The 13,636-nt window shown below is 44.2% G+C and overlaps 2 protein-coding genes across 2 annotated transcripts; both read left to right on the top strand.

Moving 5' to 3' along the window:
- The first annotated feature begins 944 nt into the window (after positions 1-944).
- akap17a (A-kinase anchoring protein 17A) lies at positions 945-5,748 on the top strand. The gene is made up of 7 exons (XM_088383333.1): positions 945-1,120; positions 1,402-1,749; positions 1,842-2,060; positions 2,179-2,391; positions 2,782-2,930; positions 3,009-3,249; positions 3,331-5,748. The coding sequence occupies exons 2-7, from the start codon at positions 1,408-1,410 to the stop codon at positions 4,171-4,173; spliced, it is 2,007 nt and encodes a 668-aa protein (XP_088239459.1). The 5' UTR covers positions 945-1,120; positions 1,402-1,407; the 3' UTR covers positions 4,174-5,748.
- Positions 5,749-5,887: 139 nt separating this feature from the next.
- asmt (acetylserotonin O-methyltransferase) lies at positions 5,888-13,020 on the top strand. Its single transcript, XM_088383334.1, has 8 exons — positions 5,888-6,693; positions 7,164-7,338; positions 7,411-7,540; positions 7,628-7,696; positions 8,602-8,720; positions 10,617-10,757; positions 10,823-10,945; positions 11,223-13,020. Exons 1-8 carry the CDS (start codon positions 6,592-6,594, stop codon positions 11,438-11,440), a joined length of 1,077 nt encoding a protein of 358 aa, XP_088239460.1. The 5' UTR covers positions 5,888-6,591; the 3' UTR covers positions 11,441-13,020.
- Positions 13,021-13,636: the final 616 nt, after the last annotated feature.

Genomic DNA, 13,636 nt, shown 5'->3' with positions numbered 1-13,636 from the left:
TCAATTTTGTATAAGCATCATTGCGCACCTGCTCACATTTATTATGTGTGTGTCATGTTCTCCAGGGCTTTAAATATGCTAACTCATATGTTGTGTCCTTTAGCTGTGTGGCCTGACATCTGTTATGGACAGACATTGCTATATTCTCTCCCATCTTCTCATCTAAATTAATTTGGGAGATCACTGCAATACTAAGTATCACTCTGGGTTTAGAGTTGCTTTAGGCCGCTTTTGTATGACTGCTTATTGGGTGAGAGCGCATGCAAGAGAGAGAGAGCGGCTGTCTGACTGCAGCTACTGACCTACATACACTGCGAATGGAGTAATGCCTGTTATGTAAATTTCCCTGCCATCCTTTCAGGCAATGGTGGCCATTGGGGCTCTCTCATTGGATTAATCCATATTCAATTTAGCTCACATTCTGTCCCCAAGTGCCATATTCAGTCCAGTGAGTCACGTTGATCGAGCAAGAAAGAATTGGTACTTCCAGCTCAAGTGCAATACTGCATAATACTACAATTGCAAAATACAGACAAAACCATTAAGATTGTGTACGTGGTCATAAATTTTGGGACAGTCAATATGTGATCTGCCCCTCCCCCCCTTAAAAAAAAGAGCATAGTTCACCATCCATTTTATATACCTGTTGAGGGTGACAAGGAGCTGGGGGCTATCTGACTCCACTTGAGTGTTCCACCTGTCAATCACAAGTACATAAAGCGATAGACAATAATCAGCTAACAATAATAAAAAATAATAATATGAGATTAATCACAATTTAATTCTATATTTGATGGTTTTATCGTAAAATTTTTAACTGCGTTTTATTATTTATTTCCTTTAAAATAATAATAACGTAATACTCAGAATTCCGTTTGGTGGCGCTGTTGTTGTAACAACGTAGTGTTGCACGAGTACTCGTTGGTTCGTTCTTGGGTCAAAGTTGACATGACGCGGAAGTTGCTTAGCTTGTGTTCATTTGCTACTGCGGGTCGTTTGTTGCCCTCAAAATCATTTCATTGTATTTTACCTCGAGGTTACCAGATGTGCCACAGTTTGAATTTGTCGTCATAAGAGAAGTTTTCAGAGCTCCGTACGTATTACACGGACGGGTTTCAAGGTAAGTGAGACTCAATGAATTATCTATGCTAACCAGGGTAGCTTGTAACCCACATTTACTAGATACCTCGCAGCCGGCACATAGCCAATTTTCCTACGGGTTCAAAATAATTGCTTCAAAATTAAACCATATATTGTTGGTAACATTTCCGACGTTAAAACATCTTAAATTGATATCCAAATTGACATCCAAAGTGGCATGGCCTATCAAGTGCTTGATGCTTGGTTTTTAACATTATTTTGCGTTTTCTAACAATAATAGCCTTCTCAAACCTCCTGCAGGTTTTCATGCTGGCTGCCACAATGACCACCATCGTCCATGACACCACCGAGGCGGTGTGCCTCTCAGCTGAGCACAACATGTACTTGAAGCCCATTGCTAAAATGACTATCAGCGTCACGCTTCCTCAGCTCAAGCTGCCGGGAAAGAGCATCTCCAACTGGGAGGTAATGGAGAGAGTTAAGGCAATGGTGGTGCCCGACCAGTTTTCAACCCTGCGGGTCTCTAAAAGCACCATGGACTTCATTCGTTTTGAGGGAGAAGTGGAGAACAAAACTGTTGTTAAGAGTCTATTGAGCCGCCTGGATGGGAAGAGCATAAAACTTAGTGGATTTACTGATGTTTTGAAGGTGAGCTTGGGCTTTTGTTTTGGAAAAACAAAAGTCCCCGTCTTACTCTATCAGTCCAAACAGTTTGATGATTCAAACTTTTTTTTCTCAAGGTTCGTGCCGTGGAAAACAAAGTGGACTTCCCAACAAGGCATGACTGGGACTCGTTCTTTCGTGATGCCAAAGACATGAATGAGACTTTACCGGGTGAGCGACCCGACACGATTCATCTGGAAGGGCTTCCCTGCCGCTGGTTCAGCCAGAAACAAAGTGGGTTGCCAGATCGGCCATGTGAGGAGGTTCTCATTGCTGTCTTTGAGGCCTTTGGCAAGGTACACTGTTTTATTACTGTCTAAATTTTATTTCCACTGTGCATGATCCTGTGAAAGTTAAAAAAATTATTTTGTGATGTCCTCAATAACAATGAAAACAAACAATTTGTTGGTTCAGGTGCGAAACGTGGACATCCCAATGCTGGACCCGTACAGGGAGGAGATGCTGGACAAGAACTTTAATACTTTTAGTTTCGGGGGCCATCTGAACTTTGAAGCTTACGTGCAGTATCACGAGTATGACGGCTTCACCAAGGCCATGGATACACTACGCGGCATGAAGCTGATGCTGAAAGGAGATGACGGCAAGGCAGTGGCCTGCAACATCAAGGTACGCTTAATCCCCTTCTTTTGAAAAGATTACAGACTGCTTCTAATCCTGAACTGATTGACCAGCGTGCGCCTATTAGTAATTTTAATACTGCAAGTCATTTCGATCTCTTACGTGAGCCGTGTGGGAGGCCACAAGCATTGAGCTGGTTTCATCTTAGAGTCACCGGGCTCCTTTAAGACCTTTTAATGTAATGAGAATGAAAGCTGCTCATGTTGTGTTGGGAGGGTTTAATTAAAACGAGTATTAAAGATCTGTTGCACAAATCTGTATTTAGAGACAAGAGTGGTGATAATGCCGAATTGCATTTGTTTACTGATAAAGTGGTCAAACACAGTCCATTTTGTTTTGCTTGGAAATTTTAATTCTCAATGAATGAAATCTCTCCAGGTGACATTCGACACCACCAAGCATCTCGGCGAGTCAGCTGTGAAGAAGCGAAATCTGGAGAGGCTCAAACTGCAGGAGTTAGAAAAGCAGCGAGAGGAGCAGAAGCGGCGGGAGAAAGAAGAAGAAGAGCGACGTAAAGAGCTGGAGCGGTATGACAACCCCCCTCCTGTTCGTATGTAATGCTCGTTCAGCAGATATTGACCCAACCCAAACGTGCTCTTCTCCAGAAAACAGAAGGAGCAGGAAGAAGAGGAGCGGGAGCGCAAGAAGGAGGAGAAGCAACGCAAGCGTGAGCAGAAGCTGCAGGAGAGAGAGGAAAGGAGGAACATCAAGAAGGTGAGGAAGCAGCAGGAGGAGGAGCAAAAGAAGCTTCAGATGAAGATCGCCATGGAAGAAAGGAGGCTTCTCCTGGCTCAGCGCAATCTGGAATCCATCCGACTCATCGCTGAGCTGCTGGCCAGAGCCAAGGTACCGCTTGAAGAACACGAGATTGAACGCTAAAGTGTCTTTCTATTCTTAACCTTGTAAATTGCTTTTCTTCCTTCAAAGGCGGCCAAGCAGAGGCAGTTGGACAAAGAGCGCGCCGAACGTGAGGAGCAGGAAAAGCGGGAGAAGGCTCAACAGGAAGAGGAGCGGATCCGTCGCCAGGAGCAGGAAGCCTGCCGGCGCAAGCAGCAGGAGGAGCTCCTCAAGGTGGAGCTGGAGAAGGAACGGGCCTTGGACCTCCAACGGCGGGAGAAGGAGCTGAGGGAGAAGCTGCTCTCCAACATGTTCAAGAAGAGCAGCGAGCCCACAAGACCTCCTGACGTGCAGGAGCAGGGTAGCGCCGCAAGGAGCGAGGAGGCCCCGCATCCTGGCAAGGAGAACGTGTCCCTGCAAATCCCGGGTCAGGTGAACGGAGTAAAGGCAGAAGAGCGTAAAGACAAACAAGTATCCAAACCTGCGGAAATGTCAGAAAAAAGGAGAGGGACAAAGGAGAGGAAGGCGGCTGAGGATGTGAAGAAGACGAAGCAAGAGAAGAAGAAGAAAGAGGAGGTGAGGAGCAGGTATAGCAAGGACCGTGAGCGCAGCTCCAGGAAGCGGCACTCCAGCAGGAGGAGGAGCCGGAGCGGCAGCTACCGTAGGACCTCCAGCCGCCACAGGAGGAGCCACACCCCGCGGCGCAACAGGAGGCGCAGCCACAGCCACTGTAGCAGAAGTACAAGCTCCAGCCGGGACAGGAGCAGGAGCAGCAGCGGGAGGAGCTACAGCAGGGGAAAGAGCCGCAAGAACCGTCACCAGCGGCGATACAGCAAAGGTGACTCCAGGAGCAGCAGCCGTGGCAGGAGTCGCTACACTCGAGAGTACAGGAGGCGCAGCTACAGTCGGGACAGGAGTCACTCCAGAAGATGAACGCGCGCCTCTTCTCACATTTCAACCAGTTGCGCTTTTTGTTTTTTGCTTTTGACTCAAATGAAGGCAGTGTTTGTTTCAGACGTGCACGAGAAGCGTGTATGTTGTTCGCACTCACAAGTTGCTAATCCATTCCGCATTCACTGATCAGGACAAGAAATCAAACAGACAATGAACAGTAGAAGAAATTAGCTTAATTATCCATCCATCCATCCATCTTCTTCCGCTTATCCGGGGTCGGGTCGCGGGGGCAGCAGCTTTAGGAGGGACTCCCAGACTTCCCTCTCCCCAGCCACTTCATCCAGCTCATCCCGGGGGATCCCAAGGCGTTCCCAGGCCAGCTGAGAGACATAGTCTCTCCAGCGCATCCTGGGTCGTCCTCGGGGTCTCCTACCGGTAGGACATGCCCGGAACACCTCTCCAGGGAGGTGTCCAGGAGGCATCCTGATGAGATGCCCGAGCCACCTCATCTGGCTCCTCTCAACGTGGAGGAGCAGCGGCTCTACTCCGAGTCTCTCCCGGATGACCGAGCTTCTCACCTTATCTCTAAGGGAGAGCCCAGACACCCTGCGGAGGAAACTCATTTCGGCCGCTTGTATCCTGGATCTCGTTCTTTCGGTCACAACCCATAGCTCGTGACCATAGGTGAGGGTAGGAGCATAGATCGACCGGTAAATCGAGAGCTTTGCCTTTTGGCTCAGCTCTCTCTTCACCACGACGGACCGGTACAGAGTCAGCATTACTGCCGACGCTGCACCGATCCGCCTGTCGATCTCGCGCTCCATCCTGCCCTCACTCGTGAACAAGACCCCAAGATACTTGAACTCCTCCACTTGGGGCAGAATCTCATCCCCTATCCAGAGAGGGCATTCCACCCTTTTCCGACCGAGGACCATGGACTCGAATTTGGAGGTGCTGACCCTCATCCCGACCGCTTCACACTCGGCTGCGAACCGCTCCAGTGAGATCTGGAGATCACGGCCTGAAGAAGCCAACAGCACCACGTCATCTGCAAAAAGCAGAGACGCGATGCTGAGGTCCCCAAACCGGACCCCCTCAATGCCTCGGCTGCGCCTAGAAATTCTGTCCATAAAAATTATGAACAGAATCGGTGACAAAGGGCAGCCTCCAACCCTCACTGGGAACGAATCCGACTTAATGCCGGAAATGCAGACCAAGATCTGGCATCGGTGATACAGGACCAAACCGCCCTTATCAGTTGGCTCGGCACCCAGTATTCCTGAAGCACCCTCCACAGAACCTCCCGAGGGACACGGTCGAACGCCTTCTCCAAGTCCACAAAACACATGTGGACTGGTGGGGCGAGCTCCCATGCACCCTCGAGGAGCCTGCCGAGGGTGTAGAGCTGGTCCACTGTTCCACGGCCAGAACGAAAGCCACACTGCTCCTCCTGAATCCAAGGTTCGACCTCCCGACGGACCCTCCTCTCCAGCACCCCTGAATAGAGCTTACCAGGGAGGCTGAGGAGTGTGATTCCCCAATTAGCTTTTTGAATTGCAACGGTTAGTACAGGTACAATTCCCAGTTTAAGGTGATAGTACCACTCCCCCCCCCCCTCCCCCCCCCAAAAAATAACTGGCAACCTCATGCGACATTTGTAACATTTGACAAAAATACATCAAACAGGCAATATTTGACAAATCCACCGAGTGTGTTTCGGAAGTTGTGACCACTTTGCTGCTCCTCTCCAAATGTGAACTGACCACTTGAAAACATGTCAGCTTTCTGAATGTTCTCCAGGTTTCTCTTATGAAGCAGCCCATGAAAACTCAGGATAAAACAATTTGAACACATCTTTAATTCCTTAGAGTCATTTCATTTCTTTTTTTTTTTTTTAAGATTTTCTTATTAAAAGTTCTCTTGTTACTATGACCGACTTGTGACTATGCTCTAAATCTGATTAAGCAAGCAGCACCGTTCCCAGAACAACAGGAATGTAAGAAGTCTTGACTTTGGCTTTTGTGCTTACTTCGTAGCTCTTGATAAGATTGCAAGGGACTCAAGTTTTTAGATGTGACACATCCATGTACTGTGCAGCCTCCTGGAGCATGTTCATTAGATAGTTATTAAAATTTCCAGGATTTTTATATCTGTTGGTCATGGTATGATTTTGCGGGAAACCTTTGAATGTATATGAAATACTTTTTTTTTTGTCCATTAATTTTTGATGCCACTGATTTTGGATGTGTTTTTTTTTTTTTTTTTGTCATGAACAAGGCTGCAGAGATTTTTTTTGTTTCTTGGTCCAGTGGCGGGTAAGGCCCTGCTCTAATCCGGGTTATCAGACTCTAATCAGCTTATCCCACGACTACCATTGCAAAATGGGCATTGTTAGTCTGGTTTGGTCTCCACTCGTCTGACGGCTTCTTTCATAGGACGAGAAGGTTTAGGGTCCATATGGCGGGTCGGCATGTGATGGACACTACAGCGGCATCACCTGCTGCTGGGGAATACCCCAGGAAAATACTCGAGTACATGGAAGGCTTTCTTGTCTCCAAGGTAAGTCACAGGGTTCAAATGTATAAATACAAAAATGGAGTTGGACAAAAGTCAAGCCACCTCGAAGAAAAATGTGATTTTATGATTATTCTGTCAAGAATAATAATTGGATAAAATGTTATTTTGCATTAAAGTTTATTGCAAAAATATTCCCCCTTTGTTTACTGTTTACTCATCAAATTAATACTGTTTATTCTGTAATGTTTAGAGATTAAAAAGTAAATACCAGACATCGAGGATTAATGCTTGTTTTAAAGCACATTTGCAAAAGTCTTGGTTGAACACAAGAGTGTCACTATTTCCATGAAAGGCTACAGAAATCAGAATAATTATTCTTGAGAGACTAAAAGCAGATGATTTGTTCTGGGCCGACTAGTTTAATTACAAGTCTCATTGTATAAATTTGCAGTGCAAAATAGCCCCGCCCCCTTCCTCCCCTCACCTTCACATTATCCTCTCTTCCGAACCAGACTTTATTCACAGCCTGCGAGCTGGGCGTGTTCGACGTGTTGTCCTGTGCAGGACGCCCTCTGTCCGCCGACGAAATCAGCCAAGCGGTCGGTGCCAGCCTGGACGGCACCCAAAGGCTGCTGGCGGCCTGTTGCGGCCTTCAGTTGCTTGAAACGCACCAGCAAAATGACCAAGGTGAAGTAGACCACTACAAAATCTATTTGGACCCTTGGAAAACACATTTGCTGTCATTTCCCTATATGTTAGTGTGTTACAGTAACACAGAACAGGCCAGCCTCTACCTGACCCGCTCTGGTCCTGCAACCCTCTACCACTCCATCCAGTACAGTTCCAGAACCATCTACCTCTGTTGGCACTATCTGACTGATGCCGTCAGGTCAGTCAAAATTGCACATATTTAAATCCAACCAGTTTAAACAAGATGTGTGTAGTTTGAAAATATCACCCGTTTTGTATGTCACAGGGACGGAACTAATCAATATGAAAAAGCCTTCGGTGTCAGCTCCAAAGACTTGTTTCAGGCTCTCTACAGGTGAGAATATTTCTTTAATAAACACACATAACACGAAACAAAATATTGGACTCACTCACCTCAAGGTGGCGCTGCACACGCAATGTCATTATTTGAATTTTTTTTTCAGGGAAGTCAATGCCATTGATATTTGATATTTTCTATTACCACCGAACAGAGATAAATGAATTTTCAGTGGTGAGTTGCTTAAGAAAATACAAATAAACATTAAAAAAAATTATCGCATATAGAATCGTTTTCGCATTATTTTTCAGAATCATTTGTTCCATGAGAATGAATTTTTCTTTTCAGTGTGATCTTCTTTATTTGTATGCTCCTCATAGCTGCACCGTGTTGTCGACATTTGGTAATGCCAGATCGCATCTGCTCATCTCACCAAAATGGCACCGTTTAAAAAGACCAATGCAAGAATATTCCAAATATGAAACGTGCAGGAACAATGTCATCCATCCTCGGAATGATGAATTTGTAATTTGCCCCTAATTGATTGAAAAACTAAATATCAACACCTGCTCACAATGGCCAAATGAGGAGCTGCGGTTGTTTCGTCCCTGCTGATTTCCCTCGAGAATACCGAGGGGAAATTAGCGCGGGAAACAAGCGCGGAAGTCATCGAGGGCTTTCTTGGAGCAGTGACAAAATGATTCAAAGCTGGCTGCATGACTCACACACTTGTTTACTCCTTGCCATTTAACCAGCCGCATAATGCACCTGAATAATTTAGTCAAGTCTGGAATATGGTTGGAATTCTAACACACCAAAAAAAAAAAAAAAAAGGCGAGGAGAAAGAGACATTTGGAAAATCAGAGCATGTACATTCAAAGTTCTTCCGGACATTAGTGTGTCATCCAAACTTTCAAACCCTTTTGCTGAAGTCTTTACATTTTGTGCACGTGTGTGTCGAGGTCTGACGAGGAGATGGTGAAGTTCATGCAGCTAATGAATTCCATATGGAACATCTGCGGTCGAGATGTGCTGACAGCCTTTGACCTTTCACCTTTCAAGGTCATCTGTGACCTCGGAGGTAAGCGTGTGTGTGTTTTGCTAATCACCACAGTCATTTCAAGGTGGGGTCAGCAGGTGCACGGCCATTAACATTTCAAACTGTCGCGTTAAGTGAGAGACAGCTGGCTGAGGTGCACATTCATATTCATGCTGTCTGGTTTGTCCTGTCACACTTTGCAGAGACTCCAATTAAGTATACAAATGGCCTTCGTGACAGTTGACACATAATCACTCTTCTTAATGGCATCAAAACAGGAAGTAGCTCACTGTTCTATTGTGGGGGGAAAAGAAAACAATCTTAGAATGTATAATTTTTTAACCAATAAATTATTTCTACCAAATAACCCAATATATATTATGTAATTACCCAAGTAGCCACAAGGGAGCGCTGTGAAGTCACTAAAACAGGGGAAACACAGAGGACATCCTTCGTCTGTACGGCTCGGTGTGTGTGTTGATATTTATGCATAATAATGGGAATGCCTCCGCCGAAATGAGTGTGAGCGGACAGCAGGGGTGCGAAGGGCGTAACCACAGCATCCCATTAAGTCTTCGTCTCTCACCCAACATCTGTTAGGTCTGCACACACCTGCTGCTCAGCTCCTCCGGCTGTCCGTCTGTCCAACTTTGTGCCAAGCTGCAGAGATGAATATTGAAGCCACTGTCGCAGCATGCACCATTGAAATAATGAAGAAGAAGAATTAATTGGAATAATTGAGTTGATTTTTATAGCGCCGCTCATGGGGACCTGAGGGCGCTTATTCATAATCAACTAATTGTTATAATAAAGGTGCCCCACACAGATTTGTTGATGTTATATTTAAAACACATTTTATTTATTTATTTATTTATTTGGACCTTCTGTAGGTTGCCATTTTAGTGTGCTACAATTTACATCTTAACTCTGCGAGGACGGTCTCATCAAGCATTTGCGAGTTCGACAACAAGCCATTAAACGTACGGCAACAGTCACAAAGCTCCCATAAAAGGAGCTCATTAACAAAGTGACTCATCCAGGTCACTTTGGGTCTCGTATGTTGTGATGCCGTGTTGAGCTCGCTTTTATTTCGCAACGTTGCTCTTTGATTTTCAACCTCTTCTGACCCCCCCGTTTGATGTGATGGCTGATGCTTGTGCATGTCAAAAGACCGGACTGTGAGAAAATTGACAAAAGGATACATACGACGGCATAAGTGGAGGATTGGACCGTACAATGAAAGAATGAAGGATCCAAACACACACACGCGCACACACACACACACACACACACACACATGGTTGTCATTTTGTCAAAATGAGATCTTTTGATCCTGTTTTCCACCTCACTGCTTTTCTGTCCCTCCATCAAATTCAAACACTCCTTTTCCTGTCCATCTGCCTCAGATTGAGGTTGATTTTAAAAAAGTATGACGATAACCGCTCCACTCTTTGCCCTTGTGTGCTACTTCAGCACTTTTTACACGTATCGGGCTCAAGTGTTAAACAATGTCGCAATATCTCGATTGTGTGATCATCAACATTTGGCTATTTCCGTGTAAACAAATGTCGTTGACGTTACTGACGATGCATATTCCGATTCTTCGGCTTGAACGATTCTTCTTCTCCAACGGGACAGTCGCCGCTTTGTTTATGTACGACGCATCTGTCTCTCTGTCACTCCAAATGCAGTTCAATTTGGTCCGCTTTATTGGCATGAATGTTAGCTGAACCGTGTCCTCAGAGGCTACGCTACACAACTGAATACAAATCATGCAATAATAAATAATAATGGCCACATACCTGCGAGCATCTGTTCTACCCCACTGACTTTATTTGTCCATTTGTGAGTGATTTCCTACCATTTTAATTAAGGTTGTGTGTCTTCATGCTGCAGTGACTCAAAGTAATTTTGTGCTTTCTCGTTCTCCCTCCCGAGGCTGCAGCGGAGCATTAGCCAAGCAGTGCACGTCGGCCTACCCGGAGTGCGCAGTGACGATCTTTGACCTCCCCAAGGTGGTGCAGACATCCAGGGAACATTTTGTCAAGGAGGCTGACCACAAGATAAGCTTCATTGAAGGTAACTTCATTATCACTCTGGCAAAAAAAAAAAAGACTTCTCTCTTTTTAAATGTGTTCATTTAGGGGACTTCTTCAAAGACGATTTACTCGAGGCAGATCTTTACATTCTTGCCAGGATCCTCCACGACTGGACAGATGAACGTTGCGTAGAACTGCTCAGCAGAGTCCATAGAGCCTGCAAACCAGGTTTGGGATTTTTTTCTTCCTGCTTCGACATCAGTTTTAAATGTATGGAGTTCTTAAACTGTTATTTATGGAACCTCTCAAATGAGTTTTAATTAGATAAATTAAATAAAAAGTTTCCATTCATGGACACAATGTAACCGCACATTGAAATGAACAAATATGACATTTAAAATTGTAATATTATCAAACGCCTTATATAGAATAGTTGCTAATTTTACTTCTTTTTTTTAAAAATTTTAACTCATCTTAATTTTAAAGTTACTGATTGCTCCTACAGGAGGCGCTATACTGCTAGTGGAAGCATTGTTGCATGAGGATGGCTCCGGCCCGCTCACCGCGCAGCTCTATTCGCTAAACATGCTGGTGCAGACGGAAGGTCGAGAAAGAACAGGGGCTGAGTACAGTGCCCTGATGGCTGCCGCCGGGTTCACCAAAATCCAGTATCGCCTCACAGGCAAAATTTATGATGCAGTTCTGGGACTTAAAGAAGCATGATCTTTCGGGGGGGAATCATGAATTTATGGAAATAATATTCATGACAGTTGCCCCAGAAGTAAATGAATATGCCTTTATCACATTCATTAAAAAAGTTATTTTGATTGTGAATGTGGTTATTCAATACCCACAAAAAACATTATTTTTTTTTTAATTATGATGCAATGTCCATCCCAAATTTACACTTTTCATCTCATCCATCCTGATGTTCCCACCAAATTTTTTTTACATCGTTATGCATTATGGGATATTCTACTATTTTTTGGTCATAGACTTCACCTGGTCTTGTCATTCCTAACCTGACCTTTTCCGTGTCAACCAATCGGGTCGCTCCCTGCCCAGCTGTGTCTGTTCTGTGTAATTAGATGGAAAGTATTTAGGTCACCAAGAAACTTCCAATGCACTTTTCGGATTTTTTAATGCCACTTGTTGGTGCATCTTTGTTGGTACAGACATGTTTTTTTTATTTGTTTTCATGATGATGAACTCAGTTTTTTCTCTCAATCCTAAATCCTTTTAGAACCTCTTTCCATTCTCAGAATATATATGAGGCCAATTTTTTGGTGTGCCTCTTTTTCAGTTTCAGCCACATAACACAAAGGGAAGCTTATCAGCAAATCGGCATTAAGTGATCGTTTTAATGGGACAGTCTGGAGTGTGCCTTCGTGTGCTGTCTGAGCTTTTGACCGTTTGATTCATTAAGCTCCAGAGAAGACTTTCTCAGAAGGTATAAATATTTCACAGTAACACTGAGTGCTACGGCTGTTCATGGAATTTAGCTCTCGAACACTTTCTCTGTATTCTCAAAGCACAATTCATTTCAATTGATTAAAACAGATGACGTCTCTACATTCTTGTGAATATAAACTGGTTCATGTCATGTTTATATTTGCTCGACATGTACTAGTATCACAACTGTTATTCTTAGCTAAGAAGGAGGAAATTGACAGAATGGTGTCAACAAAATGACACCAAGTCAACAAAATTATCTTCATGGGCACATCTTGCCATATTCTGTCTTCTGGTAAAGTGTAAACACCAAATACCCTGAGATGAAATTAAATATCCCGCAAAATGTTTTCAAGCATGAAAAGAAATACCAAATGTGAGCATTAAAGTGATTGAAATCAACTCTGAGTTCATCGTTGAGCAGGATACCGGCTCCGTATTCAGTCGACTGCAAATTTCGCCTTCTTTTCCTCACGATAATTCTGAACTAATCAGACCTCCAACCGCCGCAAATGAGAAAAGATGTCAAATCCACAAGGGCGGCTTTACAAAGAGTCAACTTAATGAGCGAGGATGAAGTTCTGAAGCTGGTGACACTTTGACCTGTGTAGAGACTTACTGATAGAACAAATTGACACTAATGGCTGCATATACATATGTCTTAATTTTTTTCTTTGCCCAACCTTTCCAGAGATTTCCCCCAGACTATTGTTTCAAATGAAATCTTAAATTAATCCCCAACTGAATTATTGAACTTAACTTTAAATACCTTATCACGTCTAAGCTTTCATTCACAATGAAAGTGGATTAGACAATGCAAAAAAGTTGATATCCTCAGACTGACAGATGAATATTCTGTAGGTGATCTGAGGACATCTGGATTTCTTCCTTCGAGTGAAACCAGAAAAACATACAATCCCAAAATAACTGATGGCTCGGGGTCAGCGACCTGTGATGCATTTTGCATCCATCTTGCCTGTTTCTTTCTTTCTGGCTGTAACACAGATAAGAATTTCTAAATGTATTATTAAATGGAAAACCATCTTGTGGAATTGGTGCCACTATACATGGTTATTTATCTTACATGTGTATCCTCCAGGAAGAAGATGAAAAGCTGAGAACAAAAAGTCTCATGAGTATTATGACACACAGAGCTGACTTGAGGCCATGTGTGTATTTTGTGTGAGTGCAAGCGTTGAGGACGCAGTCACCTGTCTGCATTCCCTTGAGTATGTGTGAGAGTACAACACGGTTTGGGCACACGCTAAATCTGTTCCGGAAGTCACGCACCTTCACACCCTCCAGCTCCAGGATGCCACTTTAAGATAACAACTTGGGGCCATTTCAGGGAACACTTTATTTGTGAGTTTGAGTCACACTTATTAAAGCTTTCAGCTCTTTGGCTGGTGTAAATTTAGTACGTTTTCACTAAAAAGGGAACGTTAGGAAGCGTCACTTGGGCCGTGC

This window comes from Syngnathus floridae, chromosome 8 (genome assembly GCF_059516105.1).
Source record: "Syngnathus floridae isolate MCC-2025c chromosome 8, RoL_Sflo_1.0, whole genome shotgun sequence".
In the NCBI taxonomy this organism is placed as follows: Eukaryota; Metazoa; Chordata; class Actinopteri; order Syngnathiformes; family Syngnathidae; genus Syngnathus; species Syngnathus floridae.
This window is presented reverse-complemented; position numbering and strand designations above follow the sequence as displayed.